Here is a 25,199-nt window from a genome sequence, read left to right as displayed (position 1 = left end):
TTTTAAAAAATTGTTCTTGAGCGGAGCCAAGAGAAACAAGAGTACTTTTGGCTTTGCCATCCCTCCTCCAGAACATACACGCAGACCCTCGCTGTCTGAATCAGATAATTTGAGAAACTCTTTGATTGATGAAGCCTAAATAAGATCTGTAATTCACTGGTATTATGGAAGGTGGAACCCAATTTGGTGTGATTCTTGGGCCTTTGTTTTCAGACACCCACTTGCTCGCGGCACAAAACTAAATTTCCCTCCAACTGGCCTCTGACCATAAGACACAAGATGCATAATGTTATGTATCTACCAATTTACTGAGAATTTAGTATAATAAAGATATAGTCGCCATACTCCTATCGGACTATAAGACTGCTAGTTAGACAGAGACGACTGGTGGTGGTTTAACCTGAGGGTCACCATCCTCAGATGAGGGGAGAGATTGAGAAGGCAATTCTTTCATGGTCAGCTGGTCTGAGAATTGAACCCATGCTGTTGGCATTACCCTGTATCACAAACTAGCCATCAGCTGACTGACCTAACTGACCCCTTCAAAATAACTGTTACCCCTGCAAGACTTTGAAACATTTTTAACAGGTGATCATTTTTGTTGTGGGTGTATGTGGGGCAAGGGTGAGAGAATGTCTTGAGTCTTTATGCTCATCATATTGAAGGATGCCAGCACTGAAGATGCATACAACAGTTATGCACAGTATTGCTGGTCCAGTCACGAGGTGGAAAAAGCTGAGGAATAAATTATTCAATGAATTGTAAGTCACTTTTGAAAATAGTCTACAGTCATGCATCTTAGCATCCCCTTAAATGAGAAGAAGATGCTGGAGACATGAAATAGAAACAGTAAATGCTGGAGAAGCTCAGCAGGTCTAGCAGCATCTGTATAGAGAGACACACACACATAGAGTTATTGTTTTGAGTCCAGTGTGACTCTTTTTCTTGCAAATGCTGCTAGACCTGCTGAGTTTCTCCAGCACTTGCTGTTTTATTCCTTAAATGAGCTTTGTCTGACCTAGAAGTCCATTCCAAAATTTGTTTTTTTCCCTAACTTGAACCTATCCAATCTCATACTGTCATGGTGCAGTTGGAAGCTTGTTTTTGTTCAAATTTCAGTTTTTTTGTAATACTTAGTATCTGGAAGATTCCCTTCCATTCATTTCAAGACTAAAAGACCAATTCTAAAAAAAAATCCTCCTCCATAACTAATCAGAAGATCATCCACTTGTCCAGTTTAATACCGTCGTTAGCCATGATGGGTATGGTTGCCAACTGGTACCTACATTATCGTCAATTTTCATAGCTGTGGGTCGACACAAAAAGAGAATTTGGTTGAGGTTGTCAAAAATAATTTCACAAAGAGCCTTTACAAGTATCGGGGGAGGAATCTTTTACTCCAGCAGCCTAGGTCAGACCAGATTATTTGACTCAAAATTGGAAGGCCACTTTGTTATTTAATTGTTCAACACAGTTTGCAATCTTCACAGTTCCACAGTAATCTCTTAATGACACTGACATTTGGATGACATAATATAATGATACTGTTACTTCAGCAGCACAACATTAACAAATCTTGTCCTCAAAGGAAAATAGATTAGTTTATTAGTAGATTAAAATTTATAATTGACTCACATTTCATTATTTTATGCCAGAATGAAAATGAGGGGAGGCTACAGGGAAATGGATGAGCGGGAACATTGTCACACAGAACAGTCTTTCTATCTTTTAGCAACACAGTAATTCCTATTGGAATGATTGATGTAATTTTGCATTAGTACGAGCTAAAGGTGCATTCATCAACACAATTATGCCTTTGAACTCTGAGTAAGTTAAACTGTAGAATTGTTATTTGCCCATAGAGAGTAACTCGTTATTTTGTCAAGCATGCAAAATATTTGGCAGGTGGAAGAATATATGATATTGCAAAGACACAAATATACCTACATGTTAGCACATATCAACAGGATACAGGAATAACAATAGTGTCAGCTGCAGAATCCATGCCTTGATCCCTGATTATCTCTCAGTAAAGCTTTTAAAGCAGCATTGTCTGATCCTCTGAAAATTCTGACTAGTCACAGATGTGGTTATAGCAACATAGTTTCATCAGCATGATGTTAGTAGAAGACACCTTGTATAGTTCACATAACACAGGTGAATCTACTGTGTATGTTTACTTAAACATCTACTGACATTGAGCAATCAAGGATGTAAGTATCACATTTTGCTTTCTGTCCAACCATTTTACCAATAAGTATGTAAAAAGATTAGAGTTGACATACATATGCTGCACAAATATGAGCAACCTATACTCCATTGTCTTGTATTTATTACATCTGGGGACCCAATATGACCTACAGAAAAATCTTATTGGATTTGAGGGAAATGAATGGTGTAGCAGCTCTGCTCATTGTTGAAAAATGTGGTGCTGAAAAAGCACCGCTGATCAGGTAGCATTCGAAGAGTAGGCGAGTCGATGTTTTGAGCATAAGCTCTTCATCAGGAATAACATCGACTCTCCTGCTCTTCTGATGCTGCCTGACTAGCTGTACTTTTCGAGTCTCACACTTTTTGACTCTGATTTCCAACATCTGCTCAATTTCTCTTTGCTCGTTTGTTCAGTTTGTTCCATTTTATAATTATTCCAAAAGGTCAGCTTCAAATGCTAGTTTTTCTCATGAAGGAATGTTGGATTGGTCTGCCTGCCTATGCCTTCATGTTATGCACATATCTAAGTATCAGGACAAAAGACTGCATTTTGAAATTGATTGTGACCTATTAGAATAGGTCATATTAGAAGAGAATGGCAACAAGTCATTCTTATACAAAAATCAGAAAGTGCTGGAAATGTTCAGCAGATCAAGCAGCATTGTGGAAAGAAAAAGAGAGTTAATATTTCAGGGTCTGAGACCTTTCATTATACTTGAGAGAAGTTAGAAATATAATACGTTTTGAGTAAGAGGTCGATCATTCCCTTTTGTTTCTGGAAGACCAACTGTTCTGTCACAAAATCTCTTCTCTCATAGACCTTCTTTCTGTCCTTGTCCCAAAACCAGTTCAATTTTTAACTTTTCCCAGTGCTAATGAATGGTCAAGACCTAAAACCTTTTCATTCCATTTCTCCATCCACAGATGTTGCTGGCCTGCTGAGTATTTCTCACACTTCCCTGTTTTTATTTCAATTTGCTGTATCCACAGTATTCTGCTCTTCATTTTTCCAGAAGCAGGTTGAAGTAGCTTGCTGAGTATTAAGGTTTCAGACAAACAGGCTTTTTGTCTTTAATTAGATGAATAGATGAGGTCTCTTTGCCCAAGTGTTTTCTTTGTTGACTGTGCTTATCTTGTGATTTGTTTATTTTTAGGATGTGTGTGACTTTTCTGAGGCCGCATTTATTTCCTATTCTGTAGTTGCGCTCGTCTTTACAACATTGGTGTTTAGTAGGGAATTTGATTTCCAAGTGAAAATGGAACGTCGCTCAGAGGGGAACCTTGAATGAGTTTGTGTGCACCTATTTGTATGTAACAATGCAAGTTCAAGGTGTTGGCACTCTTTGTTAAGTCCATATGATATATGACATATCAATATAGTTAAACAGCAGGAAGTGGTGTCTTTCTTTCTATGTGCTGCAAAAACTATTCTTAGTGATATTTTAAAGGAGACTTAAATGGCATTTAAAAGACAGTCTGTGTAGGCTAACTGGAAGAGAGACTGGAGCTTTAAGAAAGTCATGAGGGGTATATAAAGACTGAATAGTCAGGGCAAGGGAGTCCAAAACCAGAGGGCTTAGGTTTAAGGTGAGAGGGAAAAATTTGAAAGAGATCTGAGGGGCAACATTTTCTGTCCGAGGATTGAGCTGCCAGAGGAGTGGTGGAGTTACAACATTTAAAAGGCATCTGGACAGGTGCATGAATACAAAGAGGTCAGAGGGATATGGGCCAAATGCTGACAAATGGGACTAGGTCAGTTTAGGATATCTGGTCAGCATGGACGAGTTGGACTGAAGGGCCTGTTTCTGTGCTGTATAACTCTATGACTCTAAGAGAGGTCAAGAATTTCTAATACTAAAGGCATTTGTTAGCATGGGCTTGTTACTATAGTGTTTTTTACTAGGTCACTGAAAACTAAACAGCGAGTGGCTTGTTGTGATGTGGACAGGCTGGAAATGATGCTGTCTGCATCTTCTGCTGTGAATTCAGTGGAGGGTTTATATGTGGTGACATGGAAATTATGTTTGCATTTTCATTTTCTGAGTGCTGCTGGTTGTCATGAAACTCACCCTGACAGTTTCTTACCACCAGGCAGCGGATTCCTCTCAACATTTTTTGTGCAAGACAGATGCTCGGCAGTTATTTTTCAGAGCCCTTTCGCTCCAGACTATTCCAAGCGACAGATGCCAGGACAAGAACTGTTTCCTGGGAACATTTCTGTCAGAGTCCTGCCTTCAGTCCAAAGAGTGACCTTTTGTGAATAAAACAAAACCTTTTACGGAGAAGCCCCGAACCTTCATCCAGAGCAGGCTCAAAGCGAATTTCACCTTCTGTTCTCTTCCCTCAAGTCAGCCTGCATTACAAGCAAAGTTCCGCCCAGGCTATCTCAATGCAGACATCAATTGCCCATGTCAGCACTGAATTCAGTAATTCTAGTGAGGCAGTTCTTCTGCTAACTTAATCTCTAGAGTTGAATCCCAGACAGAAAGCAGAAGTTACTTAGATTGGCAAGGAAATCTGGTCAGAAATAACTGTTCAAGTATGTCACTGTTTTGTAAACAGTTACGTTATCTCTCTACTTCCTCAGCTGTCCTGCATCATTAAGTTTCTGAAGTATAATTGGCATCAAACTAATTTTTCATCAGAATTCTTTTGTGGCTGGTCTTTAAAAATATGCCCTGATGCTTCACTATTGGAGTTTTCCCCTATGCTGAAAAATATAGTTTTCTTTTCTTCTCAGCCTTTTGCTTGCTCGACATTTTCACTTCCAATAAACTTTCCCAGCATGCTTTCTGGTTCAGTTCGTAGGTGACAGGAACGCCTAAGTGAAATTGTACACTTTGATTTGACTTCAGAAGGTGACTTGTCTCCCACCTGTCAGCATATGACCTGTCCCTCCTGTCGGGTATTAATGTTTTGTGGGGCAAGGAATAGGAAGTGGAAATGTGTGCCAACCTTTATAACAAGCTTAGCAGAGATGGGCATCACCATGGCATCTCTTCTCGGTGGTATAGATACAAGTTAAAAAAATGTTTGTAATAGCTTAAAGACCTCTGATAGTCACCATGAGACATGCAACACGTCTTGTTTTTAGGATATCTTTGATGTGTTGTTGAATATATTGATGGAAATGTCACCAAATATATAAGTAACTCTTATATATAGAGGCAAACACTAGAACACTGGGCAGAGTGCATTATCAGTACCAATTTTTTAAACTTTAAGGTCCCTTGTATTGATTTTACTTCTATGCTTCCATTGACCTTTCATGAAACATAATTCTTCTTTCCTGCATTTTTTTAACCTGTCATTTTCTTTGCATTGTCTTCAGCTAAATATGGCTATAACGGATATATCAGCTCAAGTAAGTCATTGGTTTGTCAACAATTAGTTTATCCCTTTGCCTTGTGTCTGTTTGATTTTTTTTACCCCTAATGTTCTTCTCTTAACCCACTTGCTTTTCCTCCCTATGGTTTGTTTCCATTTCGTTAGATTTATTCCTCTAGTTGGAGTGCAGTGATTACCTATTTAATTGGCTTTTTTGTAACCCGTTTGTAAATTAGACTTCAGTGATATCAGAACCAGCCATAATCAAGATTTGTTCAGTTGAAATGGCTGATATTGATCGTTGGGATCTTAAGCCATTTCATATATATCACTGGCTTGTGCTTGAGTCAACACAAATAAGGTCAAATATCTGGACTCTTCAGCTGAAGCATTGGCTTTTAAATTAGATTGTTTTTGTCTCTCCATTTCTTTAAGGTGTTGATTCCTAACACAGTATGGTTACACAGGTGCTGGTCTGGTGTTGTATTTTAGTGTTTATTATTTGTGTACAAGTCTTGACAGGGAATGTGAACGTGCAAGTGGGAAACAATCATAGAAATGTTTCAGCTCAACATTTAAACTCATGGGAATGACTGAATAGCAAGCAACAGTGGGAACCGAATTTGTGCCTCTCTACAATAGAGAGGCTGGACTGATCTGCATTCAGTTAACACGACACAGACTGGGGATCAGACCCAGCACCTTCTTGGTTATTACGATTCAGCTACTTCCTGAATATTGTAATGAGACATTGGGGAGGTTGGAGGGGGGTAAGCTGTAAGTGAAATATTGAGAGGGAGAGTCTCTATATCAGCAGCTCCATTCTGCCAAATCTTCGTGTGCAGATGCGAGCACCGTCAGCAAAGCTCTGGCTCTTTTGAGCTGCTGCTTGTGGCAAGTCTTCAAGTGCTGTTCTGCCCATTGATCAAAAATAATTGCTGGACGTATTTGAAATGCCTGCTGAGCCATCCTCTGTCACATCCCCTACTCCATCCTGATTTCCAGTCTGCTCATTCTCCGAACATATTACACAAGAAGCATAATCTTAAAGGTTCTAAAAATCATCTTTGAGTGAAGCTGGAATGGACTCCAGACAGTTACACAGGTTCCTGGGAGAAAGCCACAATCCTGCAGATGGGGCCAACGCTTTTAATGGTGTCATTAAAACCAAGGAGGACAGCATTCAGATGTTTCGCTGAACATTATCTGAACCCAAGTTTGGATTGCAATCTTTACTCACTCCTTTCTGCTTTTTGTTTTAATTGCAGGTGCTTCTTTATTGCTACATTAAAAGCTCAGTGTGGTTTCTTACTGTCCAGTATTGTAGTGTGGGAACAACAATGTGGTAGTTGAATTAAAAGTGCAGTGGCACAGACAATAGCACTATTGAATACCACTTAGCAGATTCAAACACTGTCTTTAATATACACTATCTATCACTTAGATAGTTTCATTCAGATTTCATGTCAATGTTTCAGGGATGAGGCATTAGTTAGGTACTGAAGAAATGGCCATTGGGAGAAAACTGTTATTAAATAGTTAAATATTTTAGTCATTAGTTGTTAAAAGTAATCCATGTATTCTACTTCTTAGAATAGAAGTAAGCTTTTAAAGAATTGTAACGAATCACATGGAATTTTTGACCTTAGTAATAACATTGTGCACTGCCTCAGTGTGTCAAACGCAACTATGATTATCATACATTGTAGTTGTTTTTCTTTCCTTTAAAATTAAATTAACACAATAGATGGTGAGTGTGGCAGGCAATGCAGACTATTAAATGAATGTAATAAACAGCAGGTGGTGCTACTACTTAAGGAATGAAGTAACAGAGACCCCTGCATTTATATATTATATACACACACAAACACACACCTTCTTTTGGCATTAGAGTAAATAGGGTATTTATTTCCTCACCTCCTAATGATTCTCTACAAGTGACTACAAGCAAATTCTATGTCATTTGATCCTAAATAAAGTAATAAAGGTTTCAATATGTTCCACTAATACCAACCTAAAATTCTTCCATGTTAAAATTGCTAACCGTCTAAATTTGATAAAAGCTATATAACTGAGAGATGGTGGGCTGATTTGAATGGGACATCAGGGTGTGGCCTGTTCTGTTTTCATAGCTATCCCATCTGTAGAAATGTAGCTGTTCATCTACAACTTGTACATAGCCCAACATTTGACTGATGGTAGCTGACCATATTCAGAGGGACATTCTCTAGCAATGTTTTACATCTTTCCCTTTGCCAATGATGTGACAAAGACCTTTAAATTCAAAAATCGGGCAAAATGGGAAATATATATAACAAGGCTGAAGAAACATTGTTGCTGATGAAAATATGAATATTTCCCGATTTGTTATCTTTCCAATTGCTAACCAGTCATTGCATTGCTGAGAGAAAAAAAATGCATGGCAAGCTCGTCATTTGCCTCACCGTGCGTAAATAGACAGCAGCCGTCTGGATCATTCTGGATCCTCAGTGAAACTGCCACCCTGCGAATTCTCAAACTAATGCTGTATATGTTTGACAACATGCAGATGAATCCAGGAGTTATCGGTGCGGGGGTTTAAATCTAAGCAGCAGCTGACGTTAGAATCAACCTCCACGTATTGCTCTAAGCTAGTTTGGATATTTTGCTGCTGTTGTCCAAAGATTTCAGGAACTGTCCTCATTAATGTGGAAGAGCAATATTTTCAAAAGTGCCATTGGCTTATACTAAAAGTGAAATGAGCACAATAAGTGATTCTATCATTTTTTTGATGCCTGATAATCAGTTGAATAAGATTTATAATGATGACTCGATGAAATGAATTAACCTAATCTAATTATTCAGTAACAATGGAAAATATTACACTTCCTGGTGTTTAGATGCTTGGTACAAAACTCAACTTAGATCCGTTTAATCGGGGTATCCTGAGTACTGAACATTTTATGAATCAAAATTGCATAGTCATTGGGAAATAATAAATATTGCAGTATAATTTTTAGCAAGTCATTCACAAGGATTGCACATCATTAAATTTGGCAAAACATACTTGCTATAAATAGTTATTTGTATTATTGTCAATCTCTGAATAGTATTACATTCACCCAAATAATTTGCTATTGTTCACATAGCAATATTTATTACAATTACTGTGCACACTAATGAAGCATGGATGAATCTCACATTATTTCCACTCAAGCCCTGTTGTTATACTGCCAGAGAATGCTGGAAAAGCTCCTTATGAATTGGCATCACCCGTACTGCAATTGTTGTTCAGCATTTATTAATTTTAGATAAAATTGTTTGATGGATGGACACATTTTCTTTCCAAAAGATGCTGTTGTTCAGTATTTCTAATGCCATCAGCCTTTTGTGTGCAATGGGAGATGGGATGGAGTAGGGTTTGGGACTTCAGAAAGCACTTTGTGACTAAAATCTCAGCTTGCGTGTTTGATCCATATGCAGTGACGCCAAGTATTAAAGGAGAGCAGGAAGCTAGTAAAATTTTCCATGGAGTTTCCCCCACTGTGATCGTTGCATTCCATTGCTGTCTTGTAGAAATTGAGTTTGTGGTGTTGAGTATATGACCTTGTAGTAATGAGAAAAAGTGCAGGCAGCAGCATGCGACTCTGTACTGGTTAGTACTTTCAAGGTATACTGAGAGGACTGGATAAAGTGGACATGGAGATATTTCCAACAGTAGGAGAGACTAGGACCCAAGGTCCCAGTCTCAGAATAAAGGGTTGATCCTTTAGAACTGAATTAAGGATTAATGTCTGCAGCTAGAGGGTGGTGAATCTGTGGGACTCATTGCTGCTAAAGACTAATGGGACCAAGGGTTCCGGGGAGAAGGCAGGAGAAAGGGGTTGAGAAACATACCAGCCATGACCGAATGGGAGAGCAGATTTGAAGGACTGAATGGCCCATTTCTGTTTCTATATCTTATGGTCTAAGAAGGGGTCCACTATTGGTAGGATACTGTTGCTAAATGTAATTTCAACTGGCAAACCAGTAGCTAAAGCTTTGCAACCCAGAGGCATTGTGATTTAAGTTCATTTGCAATGGAAAGATTTGGTGCTGCTTTGTTGCCTTTTCTGCAGTAACAAGAATGTTAGTTCTTTAGTATTAAGAATGCAGTGATGGGAGTTGAAGTTAACGAGAAACATTTGCACTGGTGAATAATGAAGGAAAGGGGTCTGTTTTCCTGGTAGCAACAACACATTTTAGTCTTCAGTTGCTGTTATCACATCTGATGGAAAAGGCCTGCATCTTGGCTTTTTCCAAATACTGTGTTCCTTACCTTAGTGGTGCCATGTTGCAAGTGGTGAAAATGGAGGCCAGGCAATTTCCAAACATATAGCAGGTTTACAGAAATAAAACAGACAAGTCCTGAAATGTCCAGGTGCTTTGTGATGTCCCTTAGTATAGGCATCCATATCACCCACTCATAAGACCCATGAAGAACCCATCTTCTTGAAACTGAAAAAATTGCAAACAATCAGAGAATATCAAAGTAGTGAGAGAAGGAGGAAATTCAACGATTTCCTTTTTAACTCTTTCTTCTGCCCTGGAGTGTTATCACACACAACGGAGCAACTTGCCCACCACCAAATCACCATAATTACTTTTATGTGTTTTTTCAAAAGTACTAACCACCATCAGTAATCACCCATGTAGCAAGTTAAATTTGTACAAGTAAAGCCCCTTGTGGACAATGCAACTTGTCAAAAATGAAAGGGAAGTAAGGAAAGCGGGGAGGGACTAAATCAAATGGACTTCCATGTAAGCATTTAATAGCTAATTATCATCACATAATTGGAGAAATCTGCCCTTTGGATAGTCTCTGGTTTGACACCATTCAAGTCCTTAGAATACATCATATTGTTCAGGTTGTTAGAAGATTACATAAAGAGCAGCTTGTAAGTTGTTGCTATCAACTCAGTTGTAAGCACTAAAACCCTGAAACACAATCCTAATGTTGCATGTGTGTTGTTACCTATGCAATCTGTACTCATGCAAATTGCTTCTGACTGTCTTACCAGCATCCCAGATGTTGAACTACAAGTACTGTTGCATTGTACAGCTGGTTAGACTGTTTCCTCATTGGAGATGATACACTCTGCTTTCCTATTGGCTCCAATAGACAGCCTAAACTTGCCAGTGAATTTTGTGTAATTTCTTTCTCCTTGGGATAAGGGAAATTAAGTTGTAAAATGTTACCAAAAATAACTTCTGACAAGGCAGATGTTTAGTTGCAATTTGTTTTAATTTGCCATCTCTTTCATACTTGTCAGTAAAGAATGAAGCTAAAGCACTTTTATTAAAGCCATTTAAAGCCCACTGTTGTCCAGGTCGCATGGTTTTGCTGAATTCTGCACCTGTTACAGAAGAGACTGAACCCTTGCTGCTTGTTAACAGCCACAAAGGAGGTCTTTACTTGCTCAGCGACCCTTCACTCAGCCGTCTATGTCTGCTGAAAACAAGGGAACAGGGGAGTGTTGTCCAGTGTAAGTTAGACGGGGCACTAAGCTCGCTCATGAAATACAGATACCAGTCCATCCACTGTGCTTTCAGTGACCTCCATTGGTGCCCTTGGTCACATTCCACAGCCAGTGTTGACAGCTGTGCATGACAGCGTAGTTTGGGGTGCCTTTTTTCCCTCCCTTTTCAAACAGTACTTAAAAGAAACACACACACACAGACAGCAAATCTGCCAAGTGGTGACAGGAGTGCGGTCCACCCAGAAGTGATCCTTTTATTGTCTGATCTGAATTGAGGCTCCATTTCATAGCAGCCTTTAAACGAATCCAAATAAATACAATTAACTTCCAAATGCAAGAGTACACATACACACACAATAAGAATGCTTAATAAAAACAGCCATTTCCAGGGTTCGAGAGTTTAAAGCTGCCTGTGTTTTGATGTGTTGGTAGACTGCGATTTGGATAGAGCGAGTACAATACGTTGAAATTACTTAAGTTAGAAAGGAGCAAAATTCTTTTGACTCACAATCAGAATAGAATTCACAAATCTGGCAGATGGCTCTTTGGATGGACTTCCTAAATTCTTTATCAATGTCTTTTTTCCAATATGTCATGCAGAATCATCCATAGCTGTACACTATAACAGTGAAGATCCAGTAACTGTTCCATTTGATATACATTCACTATTATATGCGTCATTGTTTATGGATTCACACGAGTGAATGAAGCCTACCTAGATTTTTTCAGAACCCACCTGTTTATGCTGATTTAATGTTAAAGAAATGAACATTCAAATAAGAAGCAAAATTGCATTGCAAACGAGGAATGAAAATACCATGTGATTTCATAGTAATATATTACAACTTTAAAAGTAAAGAATGTGCTTTTCCAGATTTTGTGGATCACTATCTGGGGGACTGTGTCATCTTATCGCTTGCCAGTAATAACAGTTTGAAGTTTGACTAAACATGTTCCAGAAAATGTTTGAAAATTCCTGAGCCAAAATCCTGCTCTTTAACGTTTCAAACCAGCCAATATCTCAGTCTAACCTGATTTAACAGCCCATGAATTATTTTCTTTCCAACTAACACTGTCGTCACTGCTGAGCCCTCCAGAACACTTGGCAAGGATTTATTTTTAAGAAGCATATTATACTAGAATCTAATCTCTTGCTAATTGCGTTCTAGACATTGTTGTCGAATGTTGGTTGATCTGTTCGTCATAGTCTGACAGCCGCAGTGAAATCGAGATCTCCCACAGATTCTGGCAGCCTTTTTCATTGTGTCAAAAATATTGGAGCATTTGCAGTATCTCAATTTATTCCAATGAGGTCTTGAGAGGAAATTATGTTCTTTTGTTGTTGCTGCCATCATTGGCCTCAGTATTGAAGGCTTCCTATGATGGGTTTTATTTGTGCTCGTGCTTAAAATATGCAGTGATCCAGTGAAGGGTTAATGATATGTAGTAAATGGGAAGACAGAACTGGGGAGCCCCAGAACTGTAGTGTTAGCTGCAGTTTCCCACAGCACCTGATTTCCTGTGCTCTGTGACTCTAATCATTGGAAATGACCTCTTCTCCTTGCCCTACCTTTTCATTTCTTTTCCCATACTTTCGATCCAACCGCCCTTTACTGACCTGTCATTCTATAAGATTCCTCATTAGTAGCTGGTTTCCATTGACTGTCGATAATTCTAGTTATAGTGCATGAATCGTTGAATTCACACCATAGTCCCATTTTTCCATAAAACATTAGTTCTTACCTGAACAAAACTAAAATTGCAGCTTGTTGGGAGCACGACAACACTTTAACTCAGTACCTGCTTTAAAGATTCCAATTGAATTCCAGGATTCAATGAATATTTAAATAAGGTATCAAATGATGTTCGAGTGACTGAAAATATGCTATTTGCCTAAATGCCTTTAAAACCCCTGGAACAGAATGACAGGCAAGATAGATAAAGGCACACTGTTGTGTGGGTTTTAACATTTTCACAGCATTCACAGACTGTTTAAGTGGACTAACAGAATTAATGGTGCTTCCATAATGGATTAAATACTTCAGTTAAACTTTGTCTACCTTTTTTAACAGCCGTTGTTTGAAAGGCAAAGGCAGAGGAACATACCTTGCAGTATTTTCTCTCACTCTGCATGCTTTGCCCAGTCCTGCAAGTGGTACATTTGTAGTTCCTTTGGTCACGCTGATTGAACACAGGAGCCCATTTGTGAAAACTGCACTCTTGGAATGACACCGTCTCTAACCCGAGTGGTTTGATTTATTTTTTAATAAATTACTTCAGCGCATTACATATATTGAATCTATTCATTATGTGGTTTACTTGTGTTTTTGGAGAGGTGGGTGATGCCTTGCATTCCTAACCGCCCAAATTTAGACTATTTCCACTCTCAACTTTCCTTTTCTTTTTGTTTTTATGTGTATTACTTTAAATTTTACTTTAATTATCTGTTTTACTGTACTTACAGCTCCATAGTCTGAATATTACTGAATAATTCATAACCCCAGTTGTGATATTTAGGGTTTCAAACTCATTCTGATTAATGCTTTTTCAAGGCTATACTTTTATTCTTGAGTCTTGTTAGTTGCTTGTAGTGGGGATCTTTAACTTTCATAATGAGTCACTTTCTGTTTAATATACATTTTTAAATATTTCATTTTCATTTCACATCAGACTTAAAATGGCTCCTAATCTCCTATCTTCCATATGTTTGCAGTTCAAGATGAAAACCCATCAGCCCTGTCTCCCAAAAAGAAGCAGCGAAATGGAGGTATGCGAAATTCACCCAACAGTTCACCCAAACTGATGAGGTAAGATAGTTTAAAGAACTCTTGTGTCTAAAGAGAGAGAGAGCGAGAGAGAGAGAGGAGTGGGCGAGCAAGAGAGAAATGCTTAAAGGCTGAAGTATTTATTCTGTCAGCCTGTCAGCAGTTAATGATAGAGCTGAAAAAATTCTGTCATGAAAGAGGGTAGGAAAAGCTGTTAGAGAAAAAGCAGCCTTTAAAGTCTCAGCTGTCACCTCAACCTGTCCGCATGTACTTCTTAAACAGCAATGGCACTAATGACAGCAGTAACCAATCAGAGAGGCTCATACGGTTACTTTGCCTCAGGCTATTCACTGTTTGCGCAAAGCCCTTCGAGTCCTGTTTTCTGTACTTTAGGCCATATGTGAGATGTGGCGTCGCAATGAAAAATGAACCCAAATTTTTTACATTCCTTTTATCTTGTCTATTTACATTAATTTGGCATTAATTGATTTTGACTTAGAGGTAGGAAACAAAAGCTAATAATTGGTGGGGTAAGGTAGAAGGAGGGTTGTGATGGATACTGTGCCGCTCCTGTGTCAAGGATTAAAGTGCATGCAATGTTAGACAAGTAAACAGCTTCATCCACTTAGCATATAAAACAATATTACACAAGGATTGCTTCAGGTTTACAAAAACTCCAGACATTTCACAGATGAGCAGAGGGTCCCTGTTTACCATGTAAAATATGCATCAGCTCTTTTGATCTGTATGCAGTAATAATTCTAGAGAGCAAGTTCTGCTGTTCATGTATGCTTCAAAGCTGTGCCGAAGTTTTGCTGCTGTAGGGTACTCCTTTATATTAGTGGCCCTTGGGTAGCGAAATGACAGGTCGTCTATGCTTGGTGCGGCTTTTTCAACTCATAGCCCTTAGCAAAACATAGAATTACTGAACGCAGAGTCACCTAACCCTTCAGAAATCCTTTTCCTGCAGATATATTATACCTTAAATATTACATATTTTGAAATTACAAGATACGTTTTATAGGCAATATTAAGTACTGGTTTAAGTCAGCCTAAGGGGTGCTTATTGCACAAGGGTGAATAAGCTGGTATGTATCGTATCATATATGGTTTTTGCAGGCACACATGCCTCAAGGCCTTTGTAAATAAGTAATGATCAACAGTTTGGATGTGGGTTTTGAAAAGCATGCCTTTGTCAGTTTGCATGATGGGAACGGGAAATTTCAAAGAGCAGTCTGCTTTCATTGCCTGGTGGAGTGGGACTGAGCAAGAATAGTCATCCCCTGCTAGTGCTGTCTAGTCAGCATCACATTGGAATTGCTAAACGCAGCTTGAACACCAAGCACAAAACTGTTTGAGCCTTCAGTATAACAAGTTCTAACGAGTGCCAGTCTGACATTCTTTACATGAAATTAATACCATTCTGTTGGATTTCAGAGGGTCATTGGATACTTGCTTCTAATTGTAGTCACTGAATGCAGGGTCTATTAATCACAACGCATTTGTTCAAATCCATCAGAACAGAGCATTACGGTGTAACAAATGTCGTAGTTATTCCCTGTGAGTAGCAGCGTTCAACAAGAGTTTGCCAGTGACAGGCTGCAATGAGTGACAGTTGGTGAAAGATAGCTATCTTGGTGGAGCTTTATTGCGCCAGTCAAGACAGTCAGCAAAGATTGAAGTGACAGAGGTCCATTGACTAAATCGTGAAACACACAGAGCATCATGAAATATTCAGCCATGGTGTAAAATCGCTAAATGGTTTTGCAGTTATTAGCACCTGCACTGACTGCATGCATCTAGGCGACGAACATTTTAATAGACAAATGTTTTGTCATGATGATTGTGAAGGACTGAGAGTGTGGAACGCAGAAAACGAGGGGGGAAATTAAATAAACATGCGAGGTTTCGAGCAGACATGACTGAAGTGCCAAGCGAGAAGCAATATTTTGTCGGATCTGCAGAAAATCTCTCCCCAGTAACATTACTGGATGAGATTGTGGTTTTCCTTCTGGCTGTTGCTCGAGAGTCGGTTTGGTTAGTGTGCATGCATAGTACATTACCCGCAATTTTTACTCGTCCCTGAATTGCATGGTTGGATGTGATGTTCCAAATGGGTTCTTGCTAGTTGCAAATTTGGCAGCACATCCTTGACTTATTACAGGACACCACTTCCAGTGACATATTTCTCAATAGGTGACAATTTTTAATAAGGTGTACTGATCAAAATAGGTTGAAAAAAATACAAAAATTAAATATAAAAAGAATTAATAAAATGCTGTCTAAATGCATTCAAAGAAAGTCAATTTAAATCCTTGTTGAGCAACTTCACTCCTCCCTTCAGTTTTTAACCCATTGAAGTTCTGAGTTTAGTGTCATCCACATGCCTCTGGAAAGGTGCTTTCACCTGCTGTCTGATTAATTCTGTGTATTAAATGTTCTCAAATGTCTGCAGTGCCCACCTCAGACTGGGTTATTTGAAGCATCACATTACACAGGGGAGTTATCAGCACTGAGCACCGTAGTACATGAGGGGGCCTGCAGTACAAACAGTACATTACAAGCAACGATTTCAGGGTTGGGAAGCGGCACTCAGTGTGAGACTTTCCAGGTGAAAGGGTTAAACAGCCAGTTCTTTTGTGTCCAATGAATCCTTCATTTTCTTGAAGAGACCGAGTTGTTAGCGGCTTCTTTCACACAGCTAAATACGTATTCCATCATTTACCGATCATTATTGCACTGGAATTCTGATATTTACAAAACTTAGCAAATAATTGATGTTCCTCAAAATTAATGATTTATTTCTCAGAATTTATTCAGATTTTTTAGTGTCTGAGAAAGGTTGCTGTGTACATTGAAAATTTTAGAAGCATTTCTGAAATGCATCTTATGCAGGTTGAAATAAAGATTTGCAGCAGGTGTAATTACCCTGTAAGTGATGGAATTTGAAGTAATGGGGATTCTGATAGAGTTTCAGCTCGGTCGGGATGAAAAGGAGTTTTTAAAGCTCTATTGCTGACTGTTCAAGATAGAGACTTGGGATGACAGCTGGTGGCGAATGATGGATGTGCAGAATGCAGTGAAATGTTAGAAGTGCAGGCTTTGATGGTCAGGTGGCAGCTGCTGAAGACCACTTTTATACTCAGTGTTCTTCAGAAGAAAAATCATCTGCTCGCAATGTAGATGTAAATTAATCAATCTGCTCCGAGCTGACATCCTCTGAAACTTTAATGGCTTCCAGTTTTCAAAAAAGCAAAATATGATGGGGGTAAAATTGCTAAAATATATCAAGTGTACCCTGTTAAAGCTTTTATTGCACAGAGAACAGCATCGGAAGTTGTATGCGGTAAAAGCCTGTAATTGGCTTTTCATCTTCATGCCACTCAGCCAGCATGAGGCTCTGTCTCTATCTATTTCACCTCATTGCAGCAGTTAATGTCTGCCTTTTGATCATTTTTTTTTGGAGGGAGTGCAAGGAAGGTGGGGGTGGGTTGGTGGCTGGAGTAAGTACAGCAGTAATGGGATTGCTTGTAAATGAAGTGACACGCATTCAAGCAAGTGCGTTCCTGGCCAGCAGTAACTTGTCAACTGGTCAAAGCAGATTGAGTGAGGTGTCAGGCTGACGGACAACTCTTGTCTTGATTCTCTTGTCTCTGCAGGCATGACCCCTTGTCAATTCCAGGAAATGATCAGATAGAGGAAATGGACGCCAGTGTGAAGAAATATGATTCCACTGGGATGTTTCACTGGTGTCCAGCTAAAGAAATGGAGAAGGTCATTCTGGTGGGTATCACAAGTGGGTTGTGACCTTGGATAGTGCAAGGTGACATGACTCTCCAATTACTTATAATCGACATTTCATTTAGTGGAATCTGACAAGCATATATGCTGTGCTTTTCAGTATCTTGTAAGAGTAAAAGTGACATGTTATTTTACAAACTGCCATCAACAGCTCTCAACCTCATTAAGATCCACTGTCTACTGATCAAACCATTGTTTGCTGATTTTGACTGACTTAGCAGTATGACAAATCAGACTCTGCTTCAGCAGGAACCAGTCCATGTTTTTTGAAAGAAGTTGACCACGCTCAGTTTGAGACACTGAAATAATATGCATTGGCTATGGGTCATTCATTCCAATATTAATAGGGTTCAGCTAGTTAGACAGCTCCTAAAATATTTCACCCATATAACTGCAATTAGAACTGTAAATTTGCTATTCAATTGCAATCAGATCAACAATCAAAGGTGGGTATTTTTGCATTTAAATGCCTGGTTGCCTATCAGCAGCCAGTCCTCAAACTGATGCTGCATTCATTGATTACATAAATGCCACTTCTCATTTGTAAAATCACTGTGCTGATTTGCAGTAATGTGGCAGTCCTGCTTTGAAATACATGCTAACCTGCGCAGTCTCTGCTGGAGATTTGATTTCTTCACAGAGACCAGCTTCAGAGCCTGTTTGACAGGCAGGCCTGATCCAGAGAAACAGCAATAGTCACAGGGTTGTAAGGTACCCAACGCACCAGGATTTGCAGTCACACTGGTTCCATGCTTTCGCCCCCTAGCATACCTGAGTGGGTTTGTTTAATCCTGGTTAGCCATGTGAAGTGGCACCTGTCTCAATGAATCCGCACGAATGGTGAAATCACGAGTGAGCACTGAGTGGCCTCACAAGTGGAGATATTTATTCTGTCTCACTGTCAGCCATGACACACTTTATAACACTGATGTGTTCTCATCTGTAAGTAATGAATTCTTGCAGTTATGTTATCATTCTGTTCCATTACTCCTCTGTTCTGAGTGCTCCCTATAGCTTCCTCCCTGTTTTGGAATAGTGAAATGATTTCTTGAATAGGAGAAAGACAGTGCCTTCTCTAGGCTATCTCCACGTTATTGCCAATGTTTTAATTTTGTTTACTGCAATTATTAAATTTGTTAAAGAAACTTGTTAAGCATAAAAGTAACTGAAATCATATTGATACAGGAATGCCACTGAAGCAGTTTGACTCATTCTTCTCCTCTCTGTTCCAATGATTCAGCACATCAAAGCCCCAGAAAGTTCATTTGGGTAACAATATCACCACGGACACTTCCCACAAGACTATAAGGTGTAGGGGGCAGAAGAAGGCCATTCAACCCATCAAGTCTGCTCTGCCATTTGACAAGATCATGGATGATCTGATTATCCTCAACTTAATTTCCTTCCTTTTTTCATAACTCTTGATCCTGTTACTCATTTAAAAATGTATCTACCCCAGCCTTGAATATACTTATTAACCCAACCTCTACAACTCTCTGCAGATAGGAATTTCACAGATTCACTACACTCTGAGAGAAGATATTCATCCTCATTTCCGTTTTAAATGAGCAATCCCCTTACTGTGAGATTATGCATCTGATCCTTGACTGTCCCACAGGAGGAAGCAACATCTCCACTACTCTGTCAAGACTTTTTATCATCTTTAAACGTTTCATACTTCTAAGTTCCAATACCTAGGATAACCTGGTGACCCTTCTCTGAACTGCTCCAATACTAGTATATTCTTCCTGTCATAAGAGGGGCAAATCTGTTCATGGTTTTCTAGGTATGGTCTAACAAGTGCCTCATATAGTTTTTGCAAGAAGCACATTTTTTTAATACTCCAATCCCTTTGGAACACCATAATGAACATACTCCTAGCCAATTACCTTCAGTGCATCTTAGACAACATCTACATTAACACTGGTGATGTGGGATTTGCACACACAGTTGTTGGGAAACTTCAGCTGTGTTGAGGACAGTGATCCCTGAGTATTCCCACTAGGGCAAGCTGCCACTGGAGGTTGTCAATCAGTCAGGGCCATTTGGAATTGGCATAGCTGAGATCCCAGTTGGTCAAACACAACTGAAACAATTTCGAAATCGCCAGCAAGTTACATTGTTAATTTCTTTTCATAGAACCCCTATAGTATGGAAACAGGCCATTTGGCCCAACAAGTCCACACCGACCCTCCGAAGAGTATCCCACCCAGACTCATTCCCCTACACATCACTGAACACTACGGGGAATTTAACATGGCCAATTCACCTAATCTCCACACCTTTGGATTGAGGCAGGAAACCGGAGCACCAGGAGGAAACCCACGCAGACACGGGGAGAATGTGCAAACTCCACACAGACAAACACCCAAGGGTGGAATTGAACCCAGGTCCCTAGCGCTGCGAGGCAGCAGTGCTAACCACTGAGTGATTTCATACGTGTGGAACTTTCATTTTAAAATTGATTTCTTCCTCTCTGAATCCTCTGACTTCTACTGTGCCACAGTGTGATGGCTGTTGAGCCCATTCACACCTCCCCCAAAATGCCTCATTGTTAGCAAGGGTAGCGTATTCTGAACTCAGGAGGTCCACTCATGGCTGTTCTCACTTCATGTCCGCATGGAGGTGTTCTCCAGCAATGGATGTCACTGGTTGAACTTACTCTTCTGTATCCTAAATGCAAAGAGAGGATTTTTTTTTAGATTAGATTAGATTACTTACAGTGTGGAAACAGGCCCTTCTGCCCAACAAGTCCACACCAACCCGCCCTACCCAGTCCCATTCCCCTACATTTACCCCTAACCCTACGGGCAATTTAGCATGGCCAACTCACCTAACCTGTACATTTTTGGACTGTGGGAGGAAACCGGAGCACCCAGAGGAAACCCACGCAGACACGTTGAGAATGTGCAAACTCCACACAATCAGTCGCCTGAGTCGGGAACTGAACCCAGGTCTCTAGGGCTGTGAGGCAGCAGTGCTAACCACTGTGCCACCGTGCCTCCCACATTTTCTCTTTACTTCAAACTGAGATCAGCTGACTCAGCTCAGGGCAGAGATTTGTGCTTGTGACCCACTTGGTGAGTTCCACAACAGAAAATGCCCTTGACTCTTTGTCTGCACCACAGCGTAGACAGAGGATCGAAATGTAACAGTTTCTGTTTGTCATATTCAGTAATCAACTACTCACTGGTGCACAAACATTATCATGAATATAAACAGAAGAACAAATGAATAATAGTTTTGAAAGGACAAATGGTTTCAAATACTCAAAATTCCAGGAGTAAAGTGTTAATGTCAGGAGGACATACCCACCAATACAGTTGATGTTAATATCAGAGAAGGTAATTCTGCCTGAAAATATTTTTATGTAAGCAGAATGGCATTGATGCCATGAGGCAAACAATGGTAGTGAGCTGTTCACTGCTATGGTATTGTTGACACCCAACCATTAATCACCTTATTGGATTTCTGCTGCCCCTTTGAGCACTGATCTTTTATTCACTGCACAATGTGTAATGTATCACAAATTGTCTTTAAAATGATTTTCTGATGATACTTTGCCAAATCAGACAAAGTAAGGAAGAAATTAAGGTTTTGTATTGAATTGGGTTGCAATTCTGTTCTTTTATTTGTAATTATTTACAATCTTTCCATATCACAATTACTTGTCATTCAAAATGCTTGTTTTTATTTCTCCTTTCCTCTCCTTATTTCTCCTTTTCCAAAGGCAGTTGTTTTTTGCTATGCTGCAGTCAGTGGATTACACTGCAGTTGCAATAATTGATGTAGGTGGTAATGTCACTGAACTTGGTTAATGATAATGAACTTGGATAATTTAGGCTGTTCGATCATGATGACTGTTACAAATCTCATCATGGCCTCATGCCATCTCCATGTCTGTATTTGTTTCACTAAAAACATCAGGGCCTTTTCTGGGCTGTCAGGATGGCCAATGGAGAAATGGTTAATGTACTCATGCGACATTCTCTGCCCTGCTCTTTCAATGGCAATGTAAAGCCATTTATCTGAAACTTTTCACCCCTCGATCCGGAGTTGCAGTACTAAATTTATATTTTACTCTGTGCTCCCTAAATTGAGATAAGCTTATCTGACCGAGGCAAGAGGTAGATATTTTCTAAGCTATTCAGAGATGTGATTACATTATTGTCTTATCGTCTTAGTGTTGGCATTGTTTTCTTGTCACATTGTAAGATGTAATGGAAAAACAAGTGAATAGTTGGAGCAATCATTTTAGATATTTCAAATCACCCCGTTCAGATATATTCTGACACATCTCTGGAGATGTATTTTCTAAACTTTCTGTTGTTCAGAGATGTCATTGCATACTTCTGGTGTAGGTGGGACTTGAACCCAGGCATCCTAGCTCAGAGGTAGGGACATTGCCACTGCACTACAGGGGCTTGCAGCAGATCACTTTATTAATATGTTGTAGAAACAATTATTCCGTAATGCTGCTGAACGCAGAGGATAAATGGTTTTGCTAAATGAAGCTATATTTTAGCAGATATTTTGTAGGTCTAATTTGTATCTAAGTTAAACCATGGGTTCACATAAGAATGGAAGAACTAGGAACAGAAGTAGGTCATTCAGCTCCTCAAGACTGCTCTTCCATTTGATGCAATCATGGCTGATTTCATTTTGGCGTCAAAAAGTCTGCTGCTGGAAAAGCACAGCCAGTCAGGCAGCATCCGATGAGCAGGAGAGTTGACATTTCAAGCATAGGCTCTTCATCACATTCCTGATGAAGAGCTTATGCTCGAAATGTGGACTCTCCTGCTCCTTGCATGCTGCCTGACCCGGCTGTGCTTTCCCATTGCCATTTGACTCCAACATCTGCAGTACTCACTTTCACATGATCTCATTTTGGCCTCAACTCCACTTTGCTGCCTGCTCTCCATAATCCTTCAACCCATAACTCATTAAAAATCTGCCTATCTCCTCTTTAAATTTACGCGGTGTCCCAGCATCCACCACACTCTGGGATAATAAATTCCACAAATTCATGACCGTTAGAGAGAAGTAATTTCTGATCATCTCTGTTTTGAATCTGCCATCCCTTATCCTAAAACTATGATGCCTTGCTCTAGATTGCCCCATGAGGAAACATCCTTTCCCCGTCTTGGTCAATCCCCTTTCACATCTTATATGCCTCAATTAGATCTCTCTCCTTCTTCTAAACTCCACAGAGTATAGGCTTAAACTGCTCAATTTCTATGTATAAGACAAACCCCTCATCTCTGAAATCAATAAAGTGAACCTCTTCTGAACTGCCTCCAATACAACCACATTCCTCAAGTAAGGTTACAATCATTATATGCAGTATTCCAGGTGGAATACCTTGTATAGTTGCAGTAATACTTCCCTACCTTTTATATTTAATTTTTAAAACAATGCTATATCAACATTCCATTTGCTTTCCTTATTAGCTGCTGTGCCTACATGCTAGTTTCCATGAATAATGCATGAGGAATCCCAGATCCCTCTGCATCGAATTGCACTGAAGTTTCTCTCCATTTAGATAAATTGCCTTTACATTTCTTCACATCTTCTGACAACGATCAGAAATCTTATTTATAACCTAGATCAGCCAAGAATCACACATTTACCTTCCTCTGAGTGACCTTCCAATGGAGGATCTTTCAGAAGTGACTCAGTCTGCAGCAAATGTTGGACAGAGCAGCACAGAGAATGTGAGCAGAAGCCGTGCCACCTTTTCGTGGCATGAGCTGCAGCATTCCAGTTTGTAAAGAGTTTCAATACGCCAAAGATTCCACAAAGAGCTCTGGTGAGAAGAGGGTAATGGGAGGTGAGGAGGGGTAACATTGTGATTCAGGGAATAGAGTGGCAAGTGTGTGAACTATATGGGTTGCAGGTGGGTAAGTATGTTATAGGAGTCTGTCAAGTCATCAGTCAGTTTGGATAGTTTCGGGGGAGTAGGGCTAGGCCTTGGAAAGGGGAGCCAGGTTGGAGTCTATTGGGTGGGGTCAGGTCAGCTTAGATTGAGGGATTGTCGGGTCGGGCTACATTAGTTCTGTGGCAAAGTCAGATCGGGTCTGGGGAGAGTTGGGGTTTAGCAGCATAGTCAAAAGTTTAGAAGAGGTGATTGGAGAATTGTCAGGGGTCAGTAGAGGTGGTTGTCAGCATCAGTGACTGGGGGAGTCAGGGGATGCTTATCAATTCTGTAGTTATCTCGGAATTTGACTAAGTCTTTTCCTGTATGGCATTGCATGGCTAACTGTCCAGGTCAGTATTTTGGAATCCTCAGAAGCCCATTTCTAAATGGAAACTTTTTCAGAGAGTCTGCAAGAGCATCTGAAATTCAGGCTTCTTAGGAAATCTCCACGGAGCCCTTGGGATATCTAAGGGATTCCATTGGAGATGTTGTGAGGGTGGTGTTAAAAATGTGCTCAGCATCTCAATATTAACAGTTGAAGTTGAGAATTCCAGATTCATAACCTTCAACATGAAGACATTCTTCCTCATCCTGATCCTTACTGCCTGTGATGAACATAAGACCTGGTGAGGGAGAAGTCTCTGATCTGCTCCTTAAATCCAGTAATTAAACCAGACTAGGCAGGAAACATTTTTTTTAATAACACTTCTTTAAAACTCCTGTTCCTTAAATGGTTGATCTTGAACTCAGCCTTTCTCATTTGTGCCTCATTTCCACAACATTGTCCAATTAGATCAGCTCATGTCTTGGACCCATTTTTAGTGATCCCCCTGGACAATTAAACTTTATTCTTCAGAAAGATAAAAGTGATGATTAATCAAAAGATGTATTTTCATTAGGACAAATTCTGGTATAATGGACTTGGCAAGTTCGAGTTTGTGTGCTTCGACTTACTCTGTGATAGCTCTGTTGCTGCTTCTGTCTCAATTTAGAATTTCTGTCTGTTCAAAATGCACTGGCAATTAACAGCAGTAAAGCTCCATGAAGTTCTACAATTTCATAACACTTATCTTTGAAAATTTATAGCAAATTGGTTTTGCAGATGCTAAATGGCAGCAAGGACACTTAGCAGTGTGAAAATCAAAATAATCAGGATAACAGGGGTTAAGGATTGAGGATGCCTGGATTTTGCTGCGCCCATCATCCTGTTGTCCTGTTTTACAGTAGTTATGACTGACTTCCTTAACACAAATCAATTTCTCCCTCTTGGCACCTACGCAAAAGGCTGTTGGTTACAAAATTTTACAGCACTGAAGGAGACCATTTGACCCAACATGCTTGTGATGATTCTTTGAAAGAACTATCCAAATGTTCCACTTACCTGCTTGTTCTTCACAGCCATATTTTTCATTTTTTAAGTATTCCCTATCGTGAATTAGTATTTAATATACTTCCACTCCACTTTCAGGCCATGTGCTCCAATATTTCATGACTTGGAAGAAAAATTATCCCCATCCTGCCTCTTGTTATTTTGCAAATTGCTTCAAATCATAGAATCCCTACAGTGTGGAAACAGGCCCCTTGGCCCAACAAGTCCTCACTGACCCTCCGAAGGGTAACCCACCCAGACCCACCCCCCTACTCTATTACTATACATTTCCCCAGACTCATGCACCTAAC

General features: G+C 39.7%; 1 protein-coding gene across 7 annotated transcripts in view; it reads left to right on the top strand.

Moving 5' to 3' along the window:
* kcnma1a (potassium large conductance calcium-activated channel, subfamily M, alpha member 1a) overlaps nt 1–25,199 on the top strand; it is an 858,112-nt gene that overhangs the window by 719,297 nt on the left and 113,616 nt on the right. For 6 of the 7 annotated variants that reach the window (XM_060854015.1, XM_060854014.1, XM_060854009.1 and 3 more), the window contains 2 exons: nt 13,750–13,843; nt 17,461–17,584. In XM_060854015.1, the coding sequence (XP_060709998.1) occupies nt 13,750–13,843; nt 17,461–17,584 (218 nt within the window). Of the gene's footprint in view, nt 1–5,542; nt 5,576–13,749; nt 13,844–17,460; nt 17,585–25,199 lie in introns of all 7 variants that reach the window. The other variant, XM_060854016.1, reaches the window with a different exon arrangement.

This window comes from Hemiscyllium ocellatum, chromosome 43 (genome assembly GCF_020745735.1).
Source record: "Hemiscyllium ocellatum isolate sHemOce1 chromosome 43, sHemOce1.pat.X.cur, whole genome shotgun sequence".
Lineage (NCBI taxonomy): Eukaryota > Metazoa > Chordata > Chondrichthyes > Orectolobiformes > Hemiscylliidae > Hemiscyllium > Hemiscyllium ocellatum.
This window is presented reverse-complemented; position numbering and strand designations above follow the sequence as displayed.